Source organism: Phyllobates terribilis, unplaced genomic scaffold (assembly GCF_046119375.1).
Source record: "Phyllobates terribilis strain yellow unplaced genomic scaffold, ASM4611937v1 Scaffold_8__6_contigs__length_399053987, whole genome shotgun sequence".
Taxonomy (NCBI): Eukaryota; Metazoa; Chordata; class Amphibia; order Anura; family Dendrobatidae; genus Phyllobates; species Phyllobates terribilis.
This window is the reverse complement of record NW_027362768.1, coordinates 312,827,804-312,846,949: the sequence shown is the minus strand read 5'-3', so window position 1 is coordinate 312,846,949 and position 19,146 is coordinate 312,827,804. Positions and strand designations below refer to the sequence as shown.

General features: G+C 44.5%; 1 protein-coding gene across 1 annotated transcript in view; it reads left to right on the top strand.

Moving 5' to 3' along the window:
• The window catches only part of FGD3 (FYVE, RhoGEF and PH domain containing 3), a 340,862-nt gene that overhangs the window by 232,490 nt on the left and 89,226 nt on the right, over nt 1-19,146 (top strand). The window contains exons 6-9 of the mRNA XM_073644555.1: nt 940-1,076; nt 2,778-2,934; nt 11,008-11,146; nt 11,387-11,445. Coding sequence (XP_073500656.1) covers nt 940-1,076; nt 2,778-2,934; nt 11,008-11,146; nt 11,387-11,445 — 492 coding nt within the window. The remainder of the gene's footprint in view (nt 1-939; nt 1,077-2,777; nt 2,935-11,007; nt 11,147-11,386; nt 11,446-19,146) is intronic.

The following is a 19,146-nucleotide window of genomic DNA, read 5'->3' as shown; positions in this document are numbered from 1 at the left end:
AAATCAAAAATGCTACGTGGTTTACCATGTTTGTTCTCCTCCGCCATGGTCACCTGTATTCAGAGCCAAGTGCCCAAAAATAATTGGGCATTGTATAGTCAACAGGATGCATGAAATGAATTACGGAATCAGTAGGATTTTACTGCAGGTTCCCCTTCAATTTTATGGAGAGGGAACTTTAGTACATGAACAAGAAAAAGATGCTGATCAAGCAATCATCTGTCGTCCTGCCATGTAAACCAATGATCTGTCCAAAATATTTAATTACGGTAGTTGGAATTCAGTGCTTTGACTCCCACCGTATCTTTGTCCCTTACTGGCCACAAAGAGAGTCTTGCCATGTATGGTCTTGATGACCTCAAAAACACATAGACCTCTCGATCAGTTTTCCAATAAAATATATTTCCCACCTGTCTACTGCAAAGAGGGAAAACTAGACATTAGATGGGGTCAAGATATAATCTGTCGCCACCACTGATCACTGGCCAACACACATTTTGGTGCCTGAAATGTTAGACCTCTTTCTGGGTATACTTGACCTGCTAAATCAAAAAATTGCAAACATTTTCCCCTATCCGCTCTAATTTTTGAGATACAAAACAAATGTCATGCAGTATATCACTCTGCTCACCCATAAAAAAAATTGGGATATTTTAACGTAGTGTTCAAATTAATATCTATTAAGCAAGACAGAAACGGATAAATAACAGAAAAGCGTACTACATGAAAATCTACGTATTTCATACCAAAGGTACAGATTTGTAAGACATCCAAGAGTAGGATCTGCAAGGGTAATCCAACATAAGATTCCATAAACTGTTTGCCATCATCGTGTGAACTCATTGTGATGTTTTGAAATATTATCAATGGATCTGCTTTGTCATCGCTTCTCTATCAATCATCCCAAAGATGTATTGATGCAACATTGTCTCATTCCAGGTATTTTGCACAAAATTAGCCGAGGCTGGAATCCCACCAGAAGTGACCACGGGAATATTTTCTAATATTTCATCCATCTACTGCTTTCATTGTCAGTTCCTTTTGCCAGAACTTAAGACACGTATAACCCAGGAGTGGTGAGTTGGATTCCTGTATCATCATTTATGTAGTTTGTTTTTTGAGGGACATTTTGAGATGTCAAACGTAGAAATGTGGTTCTTAGGGTATGTTTCCACGTTCAGATTCTTTTATGCAGCTTTTGAACTACTAACCAGAAATGGTTCGTAAATGGAAGACACCTGTAAACAAAAGACTCAGGGCCCAATTAATCAAAAATTTTGTGCCAGAAAATTGTTATAGAACTGTTGCAAAGGTTGTATCATTTTTGCCCAACCCCTAGTTGCACAAAAACTTTGTGACTTTTTGCATCTTTGTCAGTGCCTCCAACTTTTTGAAAAGTTGGTAGAGCTTAGCGGGAGGAGCATGGCCTAGCACAGACTAACAAATTTGTTGTAATTTGCAGTACAAAGGTACATTTCTGTCTCTGAAGCATTGAAGCTGGAAGATGCGCCAAATTCATGCCTGTTAATTAATTTGAAGCAACTTACAGCAATGGACTCTGCATCAAGATTGGTTTACAAAATTCCAGTTATGATGAATTAAGGAATCATCTCCTTCTCTTGAGTCCACTCCAGGTTTTGGTGACGTTTTTGAAGCCAAAAGCTAGAAAGCGTGAACCCAACCCTAAAGGGTTTTTACCAAGTTCATAACATAGCCTTTTTTAGTTGCACATGGTCCTACCACTGAGAAACCCATCAATCCAGAGAACAGGGCTATGAATTGCCCCTTCTGAGTGTATAGGAGGTCGAGGATGCTCTCCATTGTTCCATTAATTCTCTATGGGAGTGTTGGAGATAGTTGAGTGCTTACTCGGCTGTAACCAGCAGTCCCTAGAGAAGAAATGGAGCAGAGATTCATATACTCGACCTCTGATCCATTTAGACAGGGCTATTCACAGCCTCGTTCTAGGGATCCCTTGGGGTCCCATCAGTTGTACCCCCAACAATCAATAAGTTTGAGTTTATCCTATATATAGAAGATAACTTATTGAATTGGTACAATCCCTTTACTTGTGATCCAAACTCACCTGAACAACAGTTGGGATTAATTAGAGATGAGCGGATCTGGCAACATTTGCCAATGGGCATGGACTCCATCAGGAAATTTGATTGTCAGCTAAGTTATTCTCTGTGAATTGAATGATTCCTATTAGGCTGTGAGCTCTCTCCAGACCCCAGAGTATAATAAATGTAACATGTAAAGAAATAACCCAATATCTCATTGTTCTTATGTCCCAACACCCACGTTGCCTCCATTGCCCACTGCCCGGTTTTTCCACAGTCAGGCCCTGGTACCTTCACTCTAGAACAGGGCTCATGGCTTTTCAACACGCCGTGATCTTCAATTCTTGGTTGGGACCGGAAGCCTTGTGTTAGAGTGAAGACACTACCGTGCAACTGTAGAAAGAAGAAGCCTTGAAGATTGGACAGCTTTCAGCTGGGGTGCCAGGCCATGTCAGAGGTGCATTTTTTTTAACCTTTTAGTCGTCCCTCTATAGCTCATCAATATGAATATCTAATACCTTATACGTTAATCAAACCTGTACAAAGACATTTATGGAACCTTTCCAGGGACTGGTTTTCTGGCAGATGAGAAATGTTGGTAATTAATTATTTAAGTTCTGCAATTAAACCATAAAAACCGTGAGCGTGAATATATTTCAGGTCCCACAGGTCCACTAATTTCTTACGAGGCTGTTTTTACAATGTTATTTCCAGGAATACAAACCCACGGATCGGGGATATTCTTCAGAAGTTGGCTCCATTCCTGAAGATGTATGGGGAATATGTAAAGAACTTTGACAAGGCTATGGATATGGTAAATTCCTGGACCCAGAGGTCTCCTATCTTCAAGGAGGTTATCCATACAATTCAGGTATACCTTGCATAAATGTTTAAAGTTCAGAATATAGTTTCCCTAAAATAGTGGACAACCCTTTCTTAAATATCCAAGTCCCCCTAGTAAAATAAGAAAAGCTTATACTCACCTCCCGTACCGGTTTCGTTCCAGCAATGGCCGCATCGGGACTCCTGGCACAATTGGTGATGTCTGATTGGCTGCTGCTCATCATTATTACTTTTCTAGTATATGTCATTGTGTCACCCTGGCCTGGATGCCACAAATGTATAATAAAGCTGTGTCTGAGAGCAAGGGGGAGGTTCTCTGGTCAGGGACCATTAGCATGAAGCACCTCCTGTCCCAGGCCAGTAGGGGGAGCAGGCTGCCCCTATAAAAGCTGGAACTGGGGGCAGGGTTAGAGAGTTCTGGACGACCTGTCTCTGGAGTGAGAGGTGTCCCAGAGAAGGGAGAGCCAGTTCAGCTGAGGCTGAGGAGGACGAGTGGCAGCAGAGTAGCCACGAGCCAGGGATGGAAGGCGAGGGAAGCCTGTCCTGGCTGAGAGAGAAACTGAACTACCGGACTTTGGTGTCCGAGGCTGTTAGGATTCCAAGTCCTACAGCAAATAACCAGTCCGCAGGGGATTGTATGTTCCTTGGCCTAAGAAGCCCGGAGGTTCCGCCACAGCAGAAGGGACCAGCAGAACTGTACCAAGCCAAGAGTAGAAAGGGACCCAAGTTGCAAGCCATACGGGCGAGAAGACACGGTGAGCTCAGGAACGTGGGCTGTTACACCACAAGGAGGGAAATAGCCAGAAAGAGCGCAGAGAGTACGGTAGGCCTTCACCCTCACCCTGACCAGGGCCAGCTTCCCACTTGTTCTCAGACATCCAGGCCCCCTCCTAGCCGGGACTGTTTTTGGGTCGTCTCACCTGTTCTAATAAAGACCCTGAACTATTTAAGAGGCCTCCGTTTCCTGGCTATTGCAGTCGGAATCATCCCCTCCATCATCCATCTATATACTGCCCTGGGGCCATACTCCTCCCGTGGGGAGTTGTACTATTCAGTGCTGCACATTTACATCTGCCCCAGCGGTCTGCACTGCAGCGGCGGTTAACCCTGACCGCAATCCACGGGTGGCTAGTCGGACATTTAAAACCCTACAAATAGACTGCCACAACATTTGGTCTGATCACCCTGAGCCACGGACCGGGTTGCCACTACTACCCTCATTATTGCCCTGTTGCCCGGCTCCGAGTGCCCCACGGCCCAGAGGGCGAGTCATCATCACTGCCTAATCAGATTGGGCTTCATATTCTCCATTTACTAAAGTAAAGCAGTAGTTACAGGGGTGGGCCAAGCTCTTTTAGCACCCAAAGCAATGGCTTCGAAATGGGTCCCCACTCCACAGTTCGTTGTGACACTGGGTTTGGACATTCTGGCCTCATTATGGTTGAGCCGCGATGACTGGCAGATTGGCGAGGTTTGCAATTGGTAGCAATGAAAACCACCTCAACTGTTAATGTGGCAATTACCAATGAAAGTGGTTGTAACTGCTCTCATTTGCAGTCCAATAAAGGATTATGTAAAGTAGCTGAATGCTGATAAATATTCAGGCTTCAATTGTTCAAACAATACACATCATGGAACAAAAAGTGAATGTGCAATATCCAAGAAGAAAGAAAACAGCACTCACCAGTGGATGCTGGCGTAAAATCCTTTAATCCGGATCCGTATGTTTCACGCACTGACCGCGCTTCTACGGGACCCGAAACAGCCGTCGTCCACCCCTCACCCGCACCCACTAGCCAGCAGCTGTCCATCCTCTGTATGTTGAATCCGGATTAAAAGATTTTACGCCGGCATCCACTGGTGAGTGCTGTTTTCTTTCTTCTTGGATATTGCACAGTTTTTACTTCACATAGCACCACCTCAAGTGTTTTGCCAGGGGCTAAATCATTCCAGTGTATGGGACTATTGACTGAAATAGGTGTGTATAGAGATTGGTGGCTGTTAGCTTCTCTTTAATGTGCAATGAAAAGGTGAATGTGCACAGCGACGTAAAGTCAGAAAACATATCCACACGGTCGGCACATCTGTGCACACTTGTAGACACGCTTGCCAAACTTTTAAGCACTCTTGTATGCACGCTTAGTACACCTGTGTGCACACTTGTATGCATGCTCACAACACCTGTACACAAGCTTGTATGCACGCTTTGCACAACTGTACGTACACTTTTGTAGACATGCTCTGCACGCCTGTACATACACTTGTATGCAGGTTCTGCACACCTGTATAAATGCTACAGAGCATATTAAGTCATTTATCTGCCTGAGTGCTCTGTAGTCAGAAATGTTATCGGTCAGAACTGTTGCTCCTGGTTATGATGGCTCTCTGCTCTTCCTCTCCCTCTTCTCAGTGTTAGAGCTAGCAGAAGGGATGAGGAAGGGTGTGTACAATGATTTGCACAGCAAGGAAAGCAAAGAGAACAGGATAATAAATAAGGAAGGAAGCACAATGAGAAGAGATTGCAGGATAGAAGCTGTGATGCTAAATGAGATACTGAAAACCTCAGCACCCTGGATACTCACAGAACACACATCCAGCCTGTATTACTGGAAGAGACACTCCCACAAAAGAAACAAACTAAAATTTGGATCAAGCTGTAAACTGCATAACAGGGGTTCTGAAAATGAATAAAGGAAAGAAGACTGTAACCTAAAACTCAGATCACCATTAACATATGTAAAAATATTTTTTTGTATTTTTTGTACATCAAAGCTGTTCATAGCCTTTAAGCTTACACCACCTATCAGTTGGTTTACTCTGCACCAAAAATTTGCATAAAAATGTTGGCACAATTTTGGTGCACAAATTTGCATTTCAACCCACAACTCTTTCCCCCTGAGCCATGTGCCTTGTCAAGTGATGCCCAAAAAGTGTCAAACACGTACTAAATGTACAAGAATGTGCAACTGTTTTTGGTCACAGTTTTTGCTCTTTGCAGCAGTACTCTCTCCCGGTGGCTTTGTGCCACATCATCCTGGACAATGTGGCTGCAGCCTAAGGCCATTTCACCCTAGATCAGGGATGTCAAACTCAAAATATACAGAGGGTCAAAATGAAAAGCTTGGGCAAAGTCGAGGATCAACCTCCATATGGTATAATGGCCCCTCATAGTACGCCATATAGTACACTGCTCAAAAAAATAAAGGAAACACTCAAATAACACATCCTAGATCTGAATGAAGGAAATATTCTCATTGAATACTTTGTTCTGTACTAAGTTGAATGTGCTGACAACAAAATCACACAAAAATCAATGGAAATCAAATGTATTAACCAATGGAGGCCTGGATTTGGAGTCACCCCCACAATTAAAGTGGAAAAAACACACTACCGGCTGATCCAACTTTGATGTAATGTCCTTAAAACAAGTCAAAATGAGGCTCAGTATTGTGTGTGGCCTCCACGTGCCTGTATGACCTCCCTACAACGCCTGGGCATGCTCCTGATGAGGTTCCGGATGGTCTCCTGTGGGATCTCCTCCCAGACCTGGACTAAAGCATCTGCCAACTCCTGGACAGTCTGTGGTGCAACGTGACGTTGGTGGATGGAGAGAGACATGATGTCCCAGATGTGCTCAATCGGATTCAGGTCTGGGGAACGGGTGGGCCTGTCCATAGCTTCAATGCCTTCATCTTGCAGGAACTGCTGACACACTCCAGCCACATGAGGTCTGGCATTGTCCTGCATTAGGAGGAACCCAGGGCCAACCGCACCAGCATATGGTCTCACAAGGGGTCTGAGGATCTCATCTCGGTACCTAATGGCAGTCAGGCTACCTCTGGCGAGCACATGGAGGGCTGTGCGGCCCTCCAAAGAAATGCCACCCCACACCATTACTGACCCACTGCCAAACCGGTCATGCTGAAGGATGTTGCAGGCAGCAGATCTCTCTCCATGGCATCTTCAGACTATGGCACGTCTGTCACATGTGCTCAGTGTGCACCTGCTTTCATCTGTGAAGAGCACAGGGCGCCAGTGGCGACTTTGCCAATCCTGGTGTTCTGTGGCAAATGCCAAGCGTCCTGCACGGTGTTGGGCTGTGAGCACAACCCCCATCTGTGGACATCAGGCCCTCATACCACCCTCATGGAGTCGGTTTCTAACCGTTTGTGCAGACACATGCACATTTGTGGCCTGCTGGAGGTCATTTTGCAGGGCTCTGGAAGTGCTCCTTCTGTTCCTCCTTGCACAAAGGCGGAGATAGCGGTCCTGCTGCTGGGTTGTTGCCCTCCTACGGCCCCCTCCACATTTCCTGGTGTATTGGCCTGCCTCCTGGTAGCGCCTCCAGCCTCTGGACACTACGCTGACAGACACAGCAAACCTTCTTGCCACAGCTCGCATTGATGTGCCATCCTGGATGAGCTGCATTACCTGAGCAACTTCTGTGGGTTGTAGAGTCCGTCTCATGCTATCACGAGTGTGAAAGCACAACCAACATTCAAAAGTGACCAAAAAGATCAGCCAGAAAGCATTGGTACTGAGATGTGGTCTGTGGTCCCCACCTGCAGAACCACTCCTTTATTGAGGGTGTCATGATAATTGCCAATAATTTCCATCTATTGTCTATTCCATTTGCATAACAGCATGTGAAATTGATTGTCAATCAGTGTTGCTTCCTAAGTGGACAGTTTGATTTCACAGAAGTTTGATTTACTTGGAGTTATATTCTGTTGTTTAAGTGTTCCCTTTATTTTTTTGAGCAGTGTATAATGGGCCCCACAAAGAGTTCCATATAGTATAATGGACCCCACATAGTCCTCCATACAGTATAATGGCCCCCACATAGTCCTCCATACAGAATAATGGCCCCACATAGTCCTCCATACAGTATAATGGCCCCACATAGTCCTCCATACAGAATAATAGGCCCCACATAGTGCTCCAAACAGAATAATGGCCCCACATAGTCCTCCATACAGAATAATGGCCCCACATAGTCCTCCATACAGTATAATGGCCCCACATAGTCCTCCATACAGTATAATGACCCCACATAGTCCTCCATACAGTATAATGGCCCCACATAGTCCTCCATACAGAATAATGGGCCCCACATAGTCCTCCATACAGAATAAAGGGCCCCCACATAAACCTCCATACAGAATAATGGTCCCCACATAGTCCTCCATACAGTATAATGGCCCCACATAGTCATCCATACAGTATAATGGGCCCACATAGTCCTCCATACAGAATAATGGCCCCACATAGTCCTCCATACAGTATAATGGCCCCACATAGTCTTCCATACAGTATAATGGCCCCACATAGTCCTCCATACAGTATAATGGCCCCACATAGTCCTCCATACAGAATAATGGCCCTGACTGGCATCGCGGGCCTGAGTTTGACATATGACCTCTAGATGAACATGTTCTTGTTATGGCTGGTAATAGTAAATGTTTAGCAATGGGAGAGATTCTTATTCAGCTCAGACATAATGGACATTTGATAATTTTACAGAATATAGCGAGATTTCATAGCCTTTAAGTAATGAAGAGTTTTGCGATTACATTTCCAGCAGCTGATAAATGATAAAGCGCGGCAATGTCAGGTTGTGTTACTACTGATGTAGTGATTATTACACTTCCCTCGTTATCTGAGGAAATGTAATTTGTTGAAAAGCAATCTGCCAAATAATTGCAAATGTGAACTAGTTCTCAACAATGGAGATGAATGCGCTGCGCGGTAGAGGTGGAGGAGACGCTCTCCGTTCACTGCGCTATTGTTGTTACACTGCCTACAATCACTACGTGGTTTTGCATTAATGCAGCACTTAGAGGACAGAGGATTTTCCATGTTCTAATTCTAGACTCCATCATCTTGTCAAACGCGCTAAATGCTTTTAACAACGTGAATTCAAGTGGAAAATATTCCGGTGTTTGATATATACCAGGCGTTGTGTCATGCCGATTTAGCCGCTGTATGCGTTTATGGGATTTAGAATACAAAAAAATAGATTATACTTTTACATTCCAAGAAAAAAAAACATAAGCAAAATAATATTTAAAAAAAATATCATTATTTTGGAAAGTGATTTTGCCTGATCACTGAAAAAAATGCAAAGAAACCCCTTCTTCAATCCCCTGATCAGTGCCACCGCGTCACCTGGCTTTGCCGAGAACTGCACCATTCACTAGAAAAACAATGGATGCAAGTCCTCTGCGAATGCTGTGCCCCTTCATTCTCAGGTGGTCCCATAGTTAGGACCCCTCCTAAAGAGATATACCACCACTTGATAAGATAAGAGAATGGCTTTAATATGGAGCCCATGGCTTGTTTGGAGCAATACTACTGTGGAGTTTGCCTCCATCTTCATTTCCCAGAGGAGCATTACACTGCGAATAAGACTCCTTACCTTGACGTGCCAGAGCCGGTATGTCACTCTCCAGAAGGAGAAACTCTACCCCTTAGACCTCAGTCCAGAGCCTCTCACCTAACCAAATCAGTTCTCATACTTTGCACTGACGAGGGGCAATACCCTGAAACATTGTGTCTGCAAATTGAAATTCCGATTTGGCTTTTATCCTAAGTCATATTGCAAAACTCGTTAAAGGGTTGATTGTGACTTGTTGGATCGCTGCTTCCAATAGGTGGCGCTATAGAGTTCAAGTCCTCTCTTTCTCTGAAGAGGCAATTTGCATAATACTTATTTAAAAACCGAAATTATTTTTTTAAATTGTAAATACTGACACTTTTTTATTCCTGTATAGACCGTACATTGGTCATCGGTGTGTGTGTGTTCAGCCCTGGTATATGTATGCGCTTTATGGCAGCAGCAATGAATGAAAGGTGGGTGCAGTGACCTCTCCCAGAGAAGGAGTGAGAGGGAAGCTGTATATGTCTTATATATGTGTATGGTGTGGTTATCCTGCCTCCATTAGTGCAAATGAGATGTCGTTGATTCCTCCTCCCTGTAAGGGCTCATTCACATATCCTATTTATCCATGTACAAAAAAAATAGACGGAGTGCGATCGAATTTTCTAATCATACTAATTTTTTTTCTCCACCTTCTCCATTCTGACAGTCCGTGAAAATCAGCCTGCACTCAGATGTCATCCAAGTGCAGTCCGATTTTTTTCAAGGACTTGCAGTGCTAATTTTGACCTAAACGTTGATCAAAATCGGACATGGCTTCGCAATTTTCCGTGGACCTCTTGGTCTGCAAAAATTCACTGACGTGAGTGGCCTCATAGGTTCGAGTGCTATCCATTTAAAACACAGATAGCACTCGTATATGAAAACCGGACGTCTGAATGAGCGCTAACAGTTAGTTGACTGTTTATTCTGACCCAGACTGTACAGCAAAGCTGACAAGTCAACTGCTGGAAATGTCAGTCAGTTGTGACTGTTTGAGTGGCTAGAGTGAAAATTGGAATATTTCATAAATTTCATAAATAGTCATATCCAGGTCTCGGCCCCGTGATATCTGTGTGAAGGAATATAAACAGCAACAGTATTTGACAGTGCCATTTATTCAAGCTAAGTGGCTTATGTTGGTGGTGGTGGGTGGCCGCCTGTGGACACTTACAATACGTAAAATATGCTGGTTGATGAGTGTGTTGTGTCTGTGAGTGCCCAGGGGTGCGGTAATGAAGTGTCTTATGTTAGTTGGGCGCTCGCTTACTTTTTGCTGCAGTACCCAGGCGAATATTTGTAGCTGATCTGGGCGGCAAGCAAAGTACACGGCAATACAGCTGTGGCACATCCTGGATGGGCTCTTTGAGTTTCTGTCCTTCTCAGCCTACTTTCGAGAGGATTTTAGGTAAAAGTACATTTGGGATAATATTTTTTGGGGGTATAATTTGTTTGGCAGTCCATGCTTTGCATTGGGACCTCTCGGATTTTAGTTACACCATTGATGATGCATGGTTTCAAAATGGCAGGAAGTCATGAGCAAGACAATAAGATGTCACTTTTTAGAAGACCTGGTGGTCATGGTTGGGTAACATAGGACAGGATGACCATGTAATAGTAAGTCTGCGTTGTGTTCTGCAACATCCTGATTCTCCAGTGACATCTCATATTTATTCTTTACAGAAGGAGGACGTTTGTGGGAATCTGACATTACAGCATCACATGTTGGAGCCGGTCCAACGAATTCCTCGCTATGAACTTCTCCTGAAAGATTATTTAAAGAAACTACCCGAGGACTCGGCGGATAGAAAGGATGCAGAGAGTATGATATTTAATAACTATGTCTTGTTAGATGCCATGCCCGACACAATGATCCTACTGTTCCTTCCGTCCTCATGAGATCCGTTGTATTTGATAATCGTTGTTTGTATCACCGTGTTTTCCGAGGTCGGTCCTCTGACAATCGGCCACCTTAGTATAACCTTGTGGTGCGCTATGATGGACTGCAGCCTGCACGCTGCCTGAATGTTTCATATGTGTAATTGGATCATCCTTATTGCAGAGTCCCTGGAGCTGATCTCCACTGCAGCAAATCACTCCAATGCTGCCATCCGAAAAATGGTGAGTAAAGCAGTCTACAAATCTGTAGCATTTTTTCCCTAAATATTTAGGAACATGGAAACAAATTGATATGACGCGGCATTTACAAATCGGGAAACCAGTAGCCACCAACATGGCAAATCTCAAGGGCAAGTTTACAACTTTTGTAATTGTCAAAAGTTGGGCACACTTTGTAAGATTGAATAGATCTACGGAAAGCGGAAAAAAATAAGGTTATGAATCGGGGATACAGCTATCTGTTTTCAAGATACTTGCATCCGATTCATCAATTGCGAGTAGAGTTGGTGCAAATTGATTGGCAGGACCCGGACCAACGGCCGCATCGGTAATCTGTAACTGTCGGAGCGGTGCCTTGTGAACCTCCTCTTACCTGACTGCATATGCACCTCCCCATTAGGTTAGCCAGCCTGACGCAACGTCGCATGTATGCCACGCCATAACACTGACAGCACCCCAGACCGATGAATAAAGAGAGGAGCCACGAACTCTGTCATTTAAAAGTCTGCTCTCAGGCCTCCCATCCAGCGGCAACAAATTAATGATGTCGATGGACGAATCAATTAAACCAACTCTACTTGCAAACTTTTTTAAAAAGTTGTAACATTTTTCGCACAAATGTTTTCTAGCCACCCTTTTACCTCCCGATATAATTTTTTTTTTTTCTATGCCAGAAATTTTTTCACGCATGTTAGAGCTGCAAGCAACATCTTAACAGAACTTGGAACCTTTTGCTCTAAAAAGGTGTAAATAAAAGTTAGACAAAAATAAAGATCATTTTATTTTTCACAAAATTCATGAACCATTTTGAAGAATGAGGTGTAAAAAACATCAACAGATGCCACATAACGAGACGAAAAAATGACTTAAACCTTCCCCCAAAAATATACAAGTATTATGAATGGCACAAGGCAGATACGGGACCATGATACATATTTTACACTGAAGACCACAAGTTTCAAGTTATGACTCTGATAGCAATCTACAGTGCTAAAAAAGTCTCTCTAATAAAGTGCTAGTTTGCCTCCAGAAAGGATAGTAGACCCTATAAAATTAAAGTCAGGTTTTGAGGCAGAAATTGACCTTCTATTCTGAGTCATCCAGGTAGATCGCCCAAGGTACCTACTCTCTTGCGGAACCACTCTCCAGTATTCTCGTTAGACCTACTACTTGGGTTTTCCACTCAAGTCCTTCCTTCTGATAGGCTCTTAGGTTCTTTCTCTCCAGATATAGTTGACGTCGGGTCTTGGTGACCATGTTATAGGTAATGGACAAAATCTGTGTCGAGGTCAGTTATTCTTTACAGTGCAGTAGACTATCTATGGAGCAAAAAATAAAAATTTGCAAGATGATGGTTGCTCATGTTTGAATCAGCTAAAAGAATATGTTCATAAAAGGTAGGATCAAAAAGAAAATCTAACAGTGGATGCTATGAAATTCAAAAAACAAAATCCCAAATCTTACCTACTGAATTCCCCTTGTCTTCAGCATGACATGCCGTACATGAGGATGATTATCAGTATTAGATCAGTGGAGGTCCGACACCTGACGCCCCCCCCCCCACCAATCATGGCCGTTGGAAATACACGATGTATGGAACTGAAACCCTACAACAATGTTTAGCTTGCAAAAAAGAAGGCTAAGAGGAGACTTAATAGCTGTCTACAAATATCTAAAGGGATGTCACAGTGTAGAAGGATCACCCTTATTCTCATTTGCACATGGAAACACAAGAAGCAATGGAATTAAACTGAAAGGGAAAATATACAGATTAGATGGAGAAGATACAAATTAGATAGTAGAAAAATCTTTGACACTGAGGGTGACCAATGAGTGGAACAGGCGACCATGAGAGGTTGGGAGTTCTCCTTCAATGGAAGTCTTCACACAGAGGCTGGACAGACATCTGTCTGAGATGGTTTAGTGAATCCTGCATTGAGCAAAGGGTTGGACACGATGTCCCTGGAGGTCTCCTCCAACTCTAACATTCTATGAACTCTACACTGTGTAGCAGCCATTCCCGAGTACAGCAGCTTCGCTCCTGATGAAGTGAATGGGAGCCTGGCTGCTGTACCGGAGAGTGGCCACTACACAGAGTGCGGCGCTGTGTTGTTCCAGCTCCGTTTATTGTTTTTTTCCAGCGGACATGGCTTCAAGTATCTACTGTTTTTAAGAATCAAGATCTTAATCGTCGACAATCCCTTTCATTATTGTATGATCGAGTATACAACTTTATAATATACCTTGTTTTTCAAGAACCCTATCTGTGAAAATACATTTATTGGTTACATAAAGGGACTGAAAACCTGTTCCCACTTAATGTGCATTTACATGGCACGATTATCTTGAATGCTAGTAACGCTTTTTTTCACGACAGTTGTGCAGTCTAAAGAGATTGCCAGTCACCCGACATACAAGAAAAACGCTTGTTCGTCAGGTGAAACTATCTTTTGGTTCACACACATGACCATCGTTCTTGGCAGTGTTTCATCCGGTGTAAACAGGACTTGGGCTGCTGAGAACAATGGCAGCCTGTGTGCATTGAGCGATCTATTACACATTGTTTTGTGCACATCTGATGTGCGGGCGATCGGCCTGTCTAAGCAGGCTAATGGATGACCACTGATCAGCATCAAGTAGCCGGTCGGCCAGTGGAAACTGGCTTCCATAGCTGATCTGTCCAGGCAAAGCAGACACTGAGCATCACATACATATTTATACCGCATTTTACCACTTTTCTCTCTTCTCTCTGATTTCAGGCTGTTGATTGACAGCTATAATGACACTAAAACCCCAGAACTATTTTACTTAATTATTACCCAAATGGCAGCAAAGGGAGGAGATTATAGACTAATGAAACCTTTTATCACATGGGTGTCCTGGTTTTTCTTCCCTAGTTGATATGAGCTATCCGCTTCCCTCATTATCATTCCAACCCTTCTTGTCTCCCCGAGGCTGAAACAGCATGATCTGATCATCCACATCTCTAAACACTGCGCTTAGCTGGATGCCTGACCTGGATACGTAGATTATGCGAGAGAGCGCAGTTTAGGCACTACATGTATCCTGCAGTATATTACTACAGTCATGGCCAAAAGTATTGAGAATGAGACAAATAGTTATTTTTCCAAAGTTTACTGCTTCATTTTTTGTAATGGCAATTTGCATATACTCCTGAATGTCAAAGAGTGATCAGCTTAACAGCAATTACTGTACTTGCAAAGTCAATATTTGCCCAGAAAATGAACTTTAACCCCCAAAACACATTTCAACATCATTGCAGTCCTGCCTTAAAAGGAGCAGCTAACATCGTTTTAGTGATTGATCCATTAACACAGGTGTGGGTGTTGATGAGGACAGGGCTGGCGATCAATCAGTCATGATCAAGTAAGAATGACATCACTGGACACTTTAAAAGGAGGCTGGTTCTTGGTATCATTGTTTCTCTTCAGTTAACCATAGTTATCTCTAAAGAAACACGTGCAGCCATCATTGCACTGCACAAAAATGGCCTAACAGGGAAGAGTATCGCAGCTACAAAGATTGCACCTCAGTCAACAATCTGTCGCATCATCAAGAACTTCAAGGAGAGAGCTTCCATTGTTGTTAAAAAGGCTCCAGGGCACCCAAGATAGACCAGCAAGTGCCAGGACCGTATCTTAAAACTGTTTCAGCTGCGGGATCGAACTACCAGCAGTGCCGAGCTTGCTCAGGAATGGCAGCAGGCTGGCGTGAGTGCTTCTGCATGCACTGTGAGGCGGAGACTCTTTGAGCAAGGGCTGGTTTCAAGGAGGGCAGCAAAGAAGCCACTTCTCTCCAGAAAAAACATCAGGGACCGACTGATATTCTGCAAAAGGTACAGGGAGTGACTGCTGAGGACTGGGGCAAAGTCATTTTCTCTGATGAATCCCCTTTTCGATTGTTTGGGACATCTGGAAAACAGCTTATTCGGAGAAGAAGAGGTGAGCGCTACCACCAGTCTTGTCTCATGCCAACTGTAAAGCATCCTGAAACCATTCATGTGTGGGGTTGCTTCTCAGCCAAGGGAATCGGCTCACTCACAGTCTTGCCTAAAAACACAGCCATGAATAAAGAATGGTACCAGAATGTCCTCCAAGAGCAACTTCTCCCAACCGTCCAAGAGCAGTTTGGCGCCCAACAATGCCTTTTCCAGCATGATGGAGCACCTTGCCATAAAGCAAAGGTGATAACTAAATGGCTCATGGAACAAAACATAGAGATTTTGGGTCCATGGCCTGGAAACTCCCCAGATCTTAATCCCATTGAGAACTTGTGGTCAATCATCAAGAGACGGGTGGACAAACAAAAACCAACAAATTCTGGCAAAATGCAAGCATTGATTATGCAAGAATGGACTGCTATCAGTCAGGATTTGGTCCAAAAGTTGATTGAGAGCATGCCAGGGAGAATTACAGAGGTCTTGAAGAAGAAGGGGCAACACTGCAAATATTGACTTGCTGCATTAACTCATTCTAACTGTCAATATAACCTATTGGTACTCATAATATGATTGCAATTATATTTCTGTATGTGATATAGACATCAGACAAACACTAATAAAAACCAGAGGCCAGCAGATCATGTGAAAATATAATTTTGGTGTCATTCTCAAAACTTTTGGCCATGACTGTACATGCAGATTATAGCTGAGCTTGTATTTTGAAAAACTCTTATTGAATATTTGGTTTTGCATAGGACTGCTGGCAAATTTAGCTTAACCCATTAACATATCAGGATTAGTGATGAGCAAGCGTGCTCGCTACTTGATTGAGCGGGGTGCTCGGGTATACATCGAGCATCGCGGGCGCTCGGGTATGCATCGAACCTCACGGGTTCTCGGGTAGGCATCGGGCCTCGCGGGCGCTCGGGTAGGCATCGGGCCTCGTGGGCGCTCGGGTAGGCATCGAGCCTCGCGGACGCTCAGGTAGGCATCGGGCCTCACGGGCGCTCGGGTAGGCATCGAGCCTCGCGGGCTCTCGGGTGGGCACCGTGGGTGCTCGTGTAGGTGCGACGCCCCCCCTGGGCAATGGGGATACCCGGTGCCAGGTCGGATGTAGAGGGGTTGGGATGCAGTCGCGGCCGCGACCCGGACCGTGCTCAGGGTTGTCGCATGAAAATAGTGGGCTTTGCTTTTCAGGGTGAGTGGTATCTCGATTACGCCACCTGTGGTTCCCAGTGTTTACCACCAGCGCTGCGGCAGCCTACTGAGGCCGATGTTAGGGGCAGCCAGGTTGGTACTGCTCCCCACAGGCGGAGCAGGCCTCAGGGCAGCGAGAGAGAGTAGAGTCCTGGAGGTTTGAGGTGTGAGCAGGGCCGCACAAGAAAGAATAACAGAGCCCAGGGGTGAAGTCATCCAAGCTTAACTCACTTTGGTTTAGTAGCAGGTGCAAAGCTTCCCTCTGCTTCTCACGGCACGCTGCGGCCACCAGGAAGGGGTTCAGCACACTCCGGGTAGTTCAGGTGCACTTGCCAGCACCCCTGCACCAGAGTGTTCCTCTCTCTCTCTAGTTGAACTTGAACCGCCTTGTGTTCCCCACTGAGTCCCGTACGGGTACTGTGATGTCCTATAAGGGTAGCTTGTAGCTCCCGGACCGACTGGGTCCCTTATTGGTGACTGTAGTGTGAACTTGGCGTTAGGCCGGGTCCCTCTGGATAAACGCAGATTAAGAGATACAGGTGGCGTACGCCGCTCCGTCCATATCCCCCTGGGATCCACTTCAGCCTCCGGAATTCTCTGACAGCGACATGAAGTGCAAAGTCAGATAATCGGGGACCGGTACCCCCTCTTGCGGCAGGGTCTCTCTGGCGGGGCCAGAATAAGGGTTGCAGGTGGCGGTTCCGTTCCGTCCGCACCCCCCTGAGATCCTTTCGCCTGTGGAGCTTAACTCCTCTGCTCCCCTCCTGGGCCTTCTGGAATGGACTAAGATTTAGAACAGAGCTGGCTATAACTCAACTCTGCCCCAATCCCCAGTCTCGATGCCTGAGACCGGGAAGCACAGAATCCTAGAACAGCTGCAGCTTGTACTGACTAACCACTCCAGGGAACTGCGACCAAAGACCCGGTCATTAAGATGTCCTCCAAATTTATATGAATCTATTAAGTGTAAAGGTAAAGTGCTTCCTCCACCCTCACTCACTGCAAGGTTCCCCCTTTCTTTGGTTCCCCCTCTTACTCCTCCATTCAGGACCGGGGCAGCACATTGTGCTCTAAACCCCCTTCAGAACGGGAGTAGTGTGGTGTTGAGTGTGTAGTGGGGTCCTGTGTGGTGCTCCATCCTTACCTCGGAGAGGAAATACCACACCTCGGTCAGAGGTGCAGTACCCCTGTGGCGACTGAACCCTCAGGGGCGCCACATAGGCATAGAGCCTCGCGGGAGCTCGGGTGACAGGCTCAAGTCCCCACCAGGAATGTTTCACTGCTGTTAGACAGCCAATGAACATGTGGAGATTGCCTGCCATACAAGGGCAATCCCTGCATGTTTATTGGCTGTCTAACAGCAGCAAAACGTGAGTGGAGGGGACTTGAGCACCCACGATACTCGATGCATACCCGAGCACCCCGATGCTGAATTTTAATGGTGAGCACACTCTCTCATCACAAATCGGGATCTAAACTCTTGTACAGAAAAGTCTCCGGGGGTCAAATGCTAATATGTGATTATAATGATAATCAATCAATAAATATTCACTTGACGTTTTGGTCCACACACCAGACCTTCATCAGAAGAAAATGAAATGCTTGGAGTATGGGAAGACACATCACTTGTGCATGCACGCAACAATAACGTTATCCACAAGTAATGGATGTCAACATCTTATTTTTAGTGCTATGCATTCACTTCATCAATCCGACTGTCTGATGAAGGTGCTTTGTTTGGGTCGAAACGTTACAGTGAATATTTTTTTTCCAATAAAATCACACATCCACATTTCACCCCACAAGTGCTGAGTTCTGTGACGACGAGATTCATCAAGACTGATGTTTTGTACGTAAGTCCTGATTAAGAGAGCTCTGTAGTGGAAATTCATTAAGAGGTATGTGCCTCTTAATTAATTTGGTGCATCTTTCAGCTGCCATGCTCCACTGCAAGAAACTATGACTAGAGAACATTTCTTTCATAATTTACACCTCTTTTGTTGATGTAACTGATGATGAATTTGTTGTTCCCTAATTGTCTAAGCTTCGCCCACTATTTAAAAAGTTGGCTGAGCTGGTATAAAAAATTCAGAAATTCGCATCTATTTTCTGAAATTAATAGTCTACATCCCTTCAGACATTCATGTAACAGAAGCGCGTATGCAACAAACAAGATATTCACTCCTCTATTTAAATTCATGGGGCAGTTTGCTCTCTTGCACACTACTGCCTTTGCCATTGTAGTAAAGGCGGTAACCGGATGCAACGTGCAGATGGACTGGAACAGTCAATGAATTATTTAATTCCTCCAATATGGCGGGAACTAACAGTAGTTCGGAAAAAGTTATATAGTATGAAACAGAGTAATCACAAGTAAATTATACAATACGGAACATAAATCTTAGAGATCAATTAGAATAGAATTATTATTATTAATAGCAGAGAATTCTCTTAGGGATTATGCTCGTGTCCCTCTGACATGGGGTGATTCATCCATTCCTCTGGGAGCTACTACGTTGACTCCTCCTGAAGCAATGGCCCTAGCA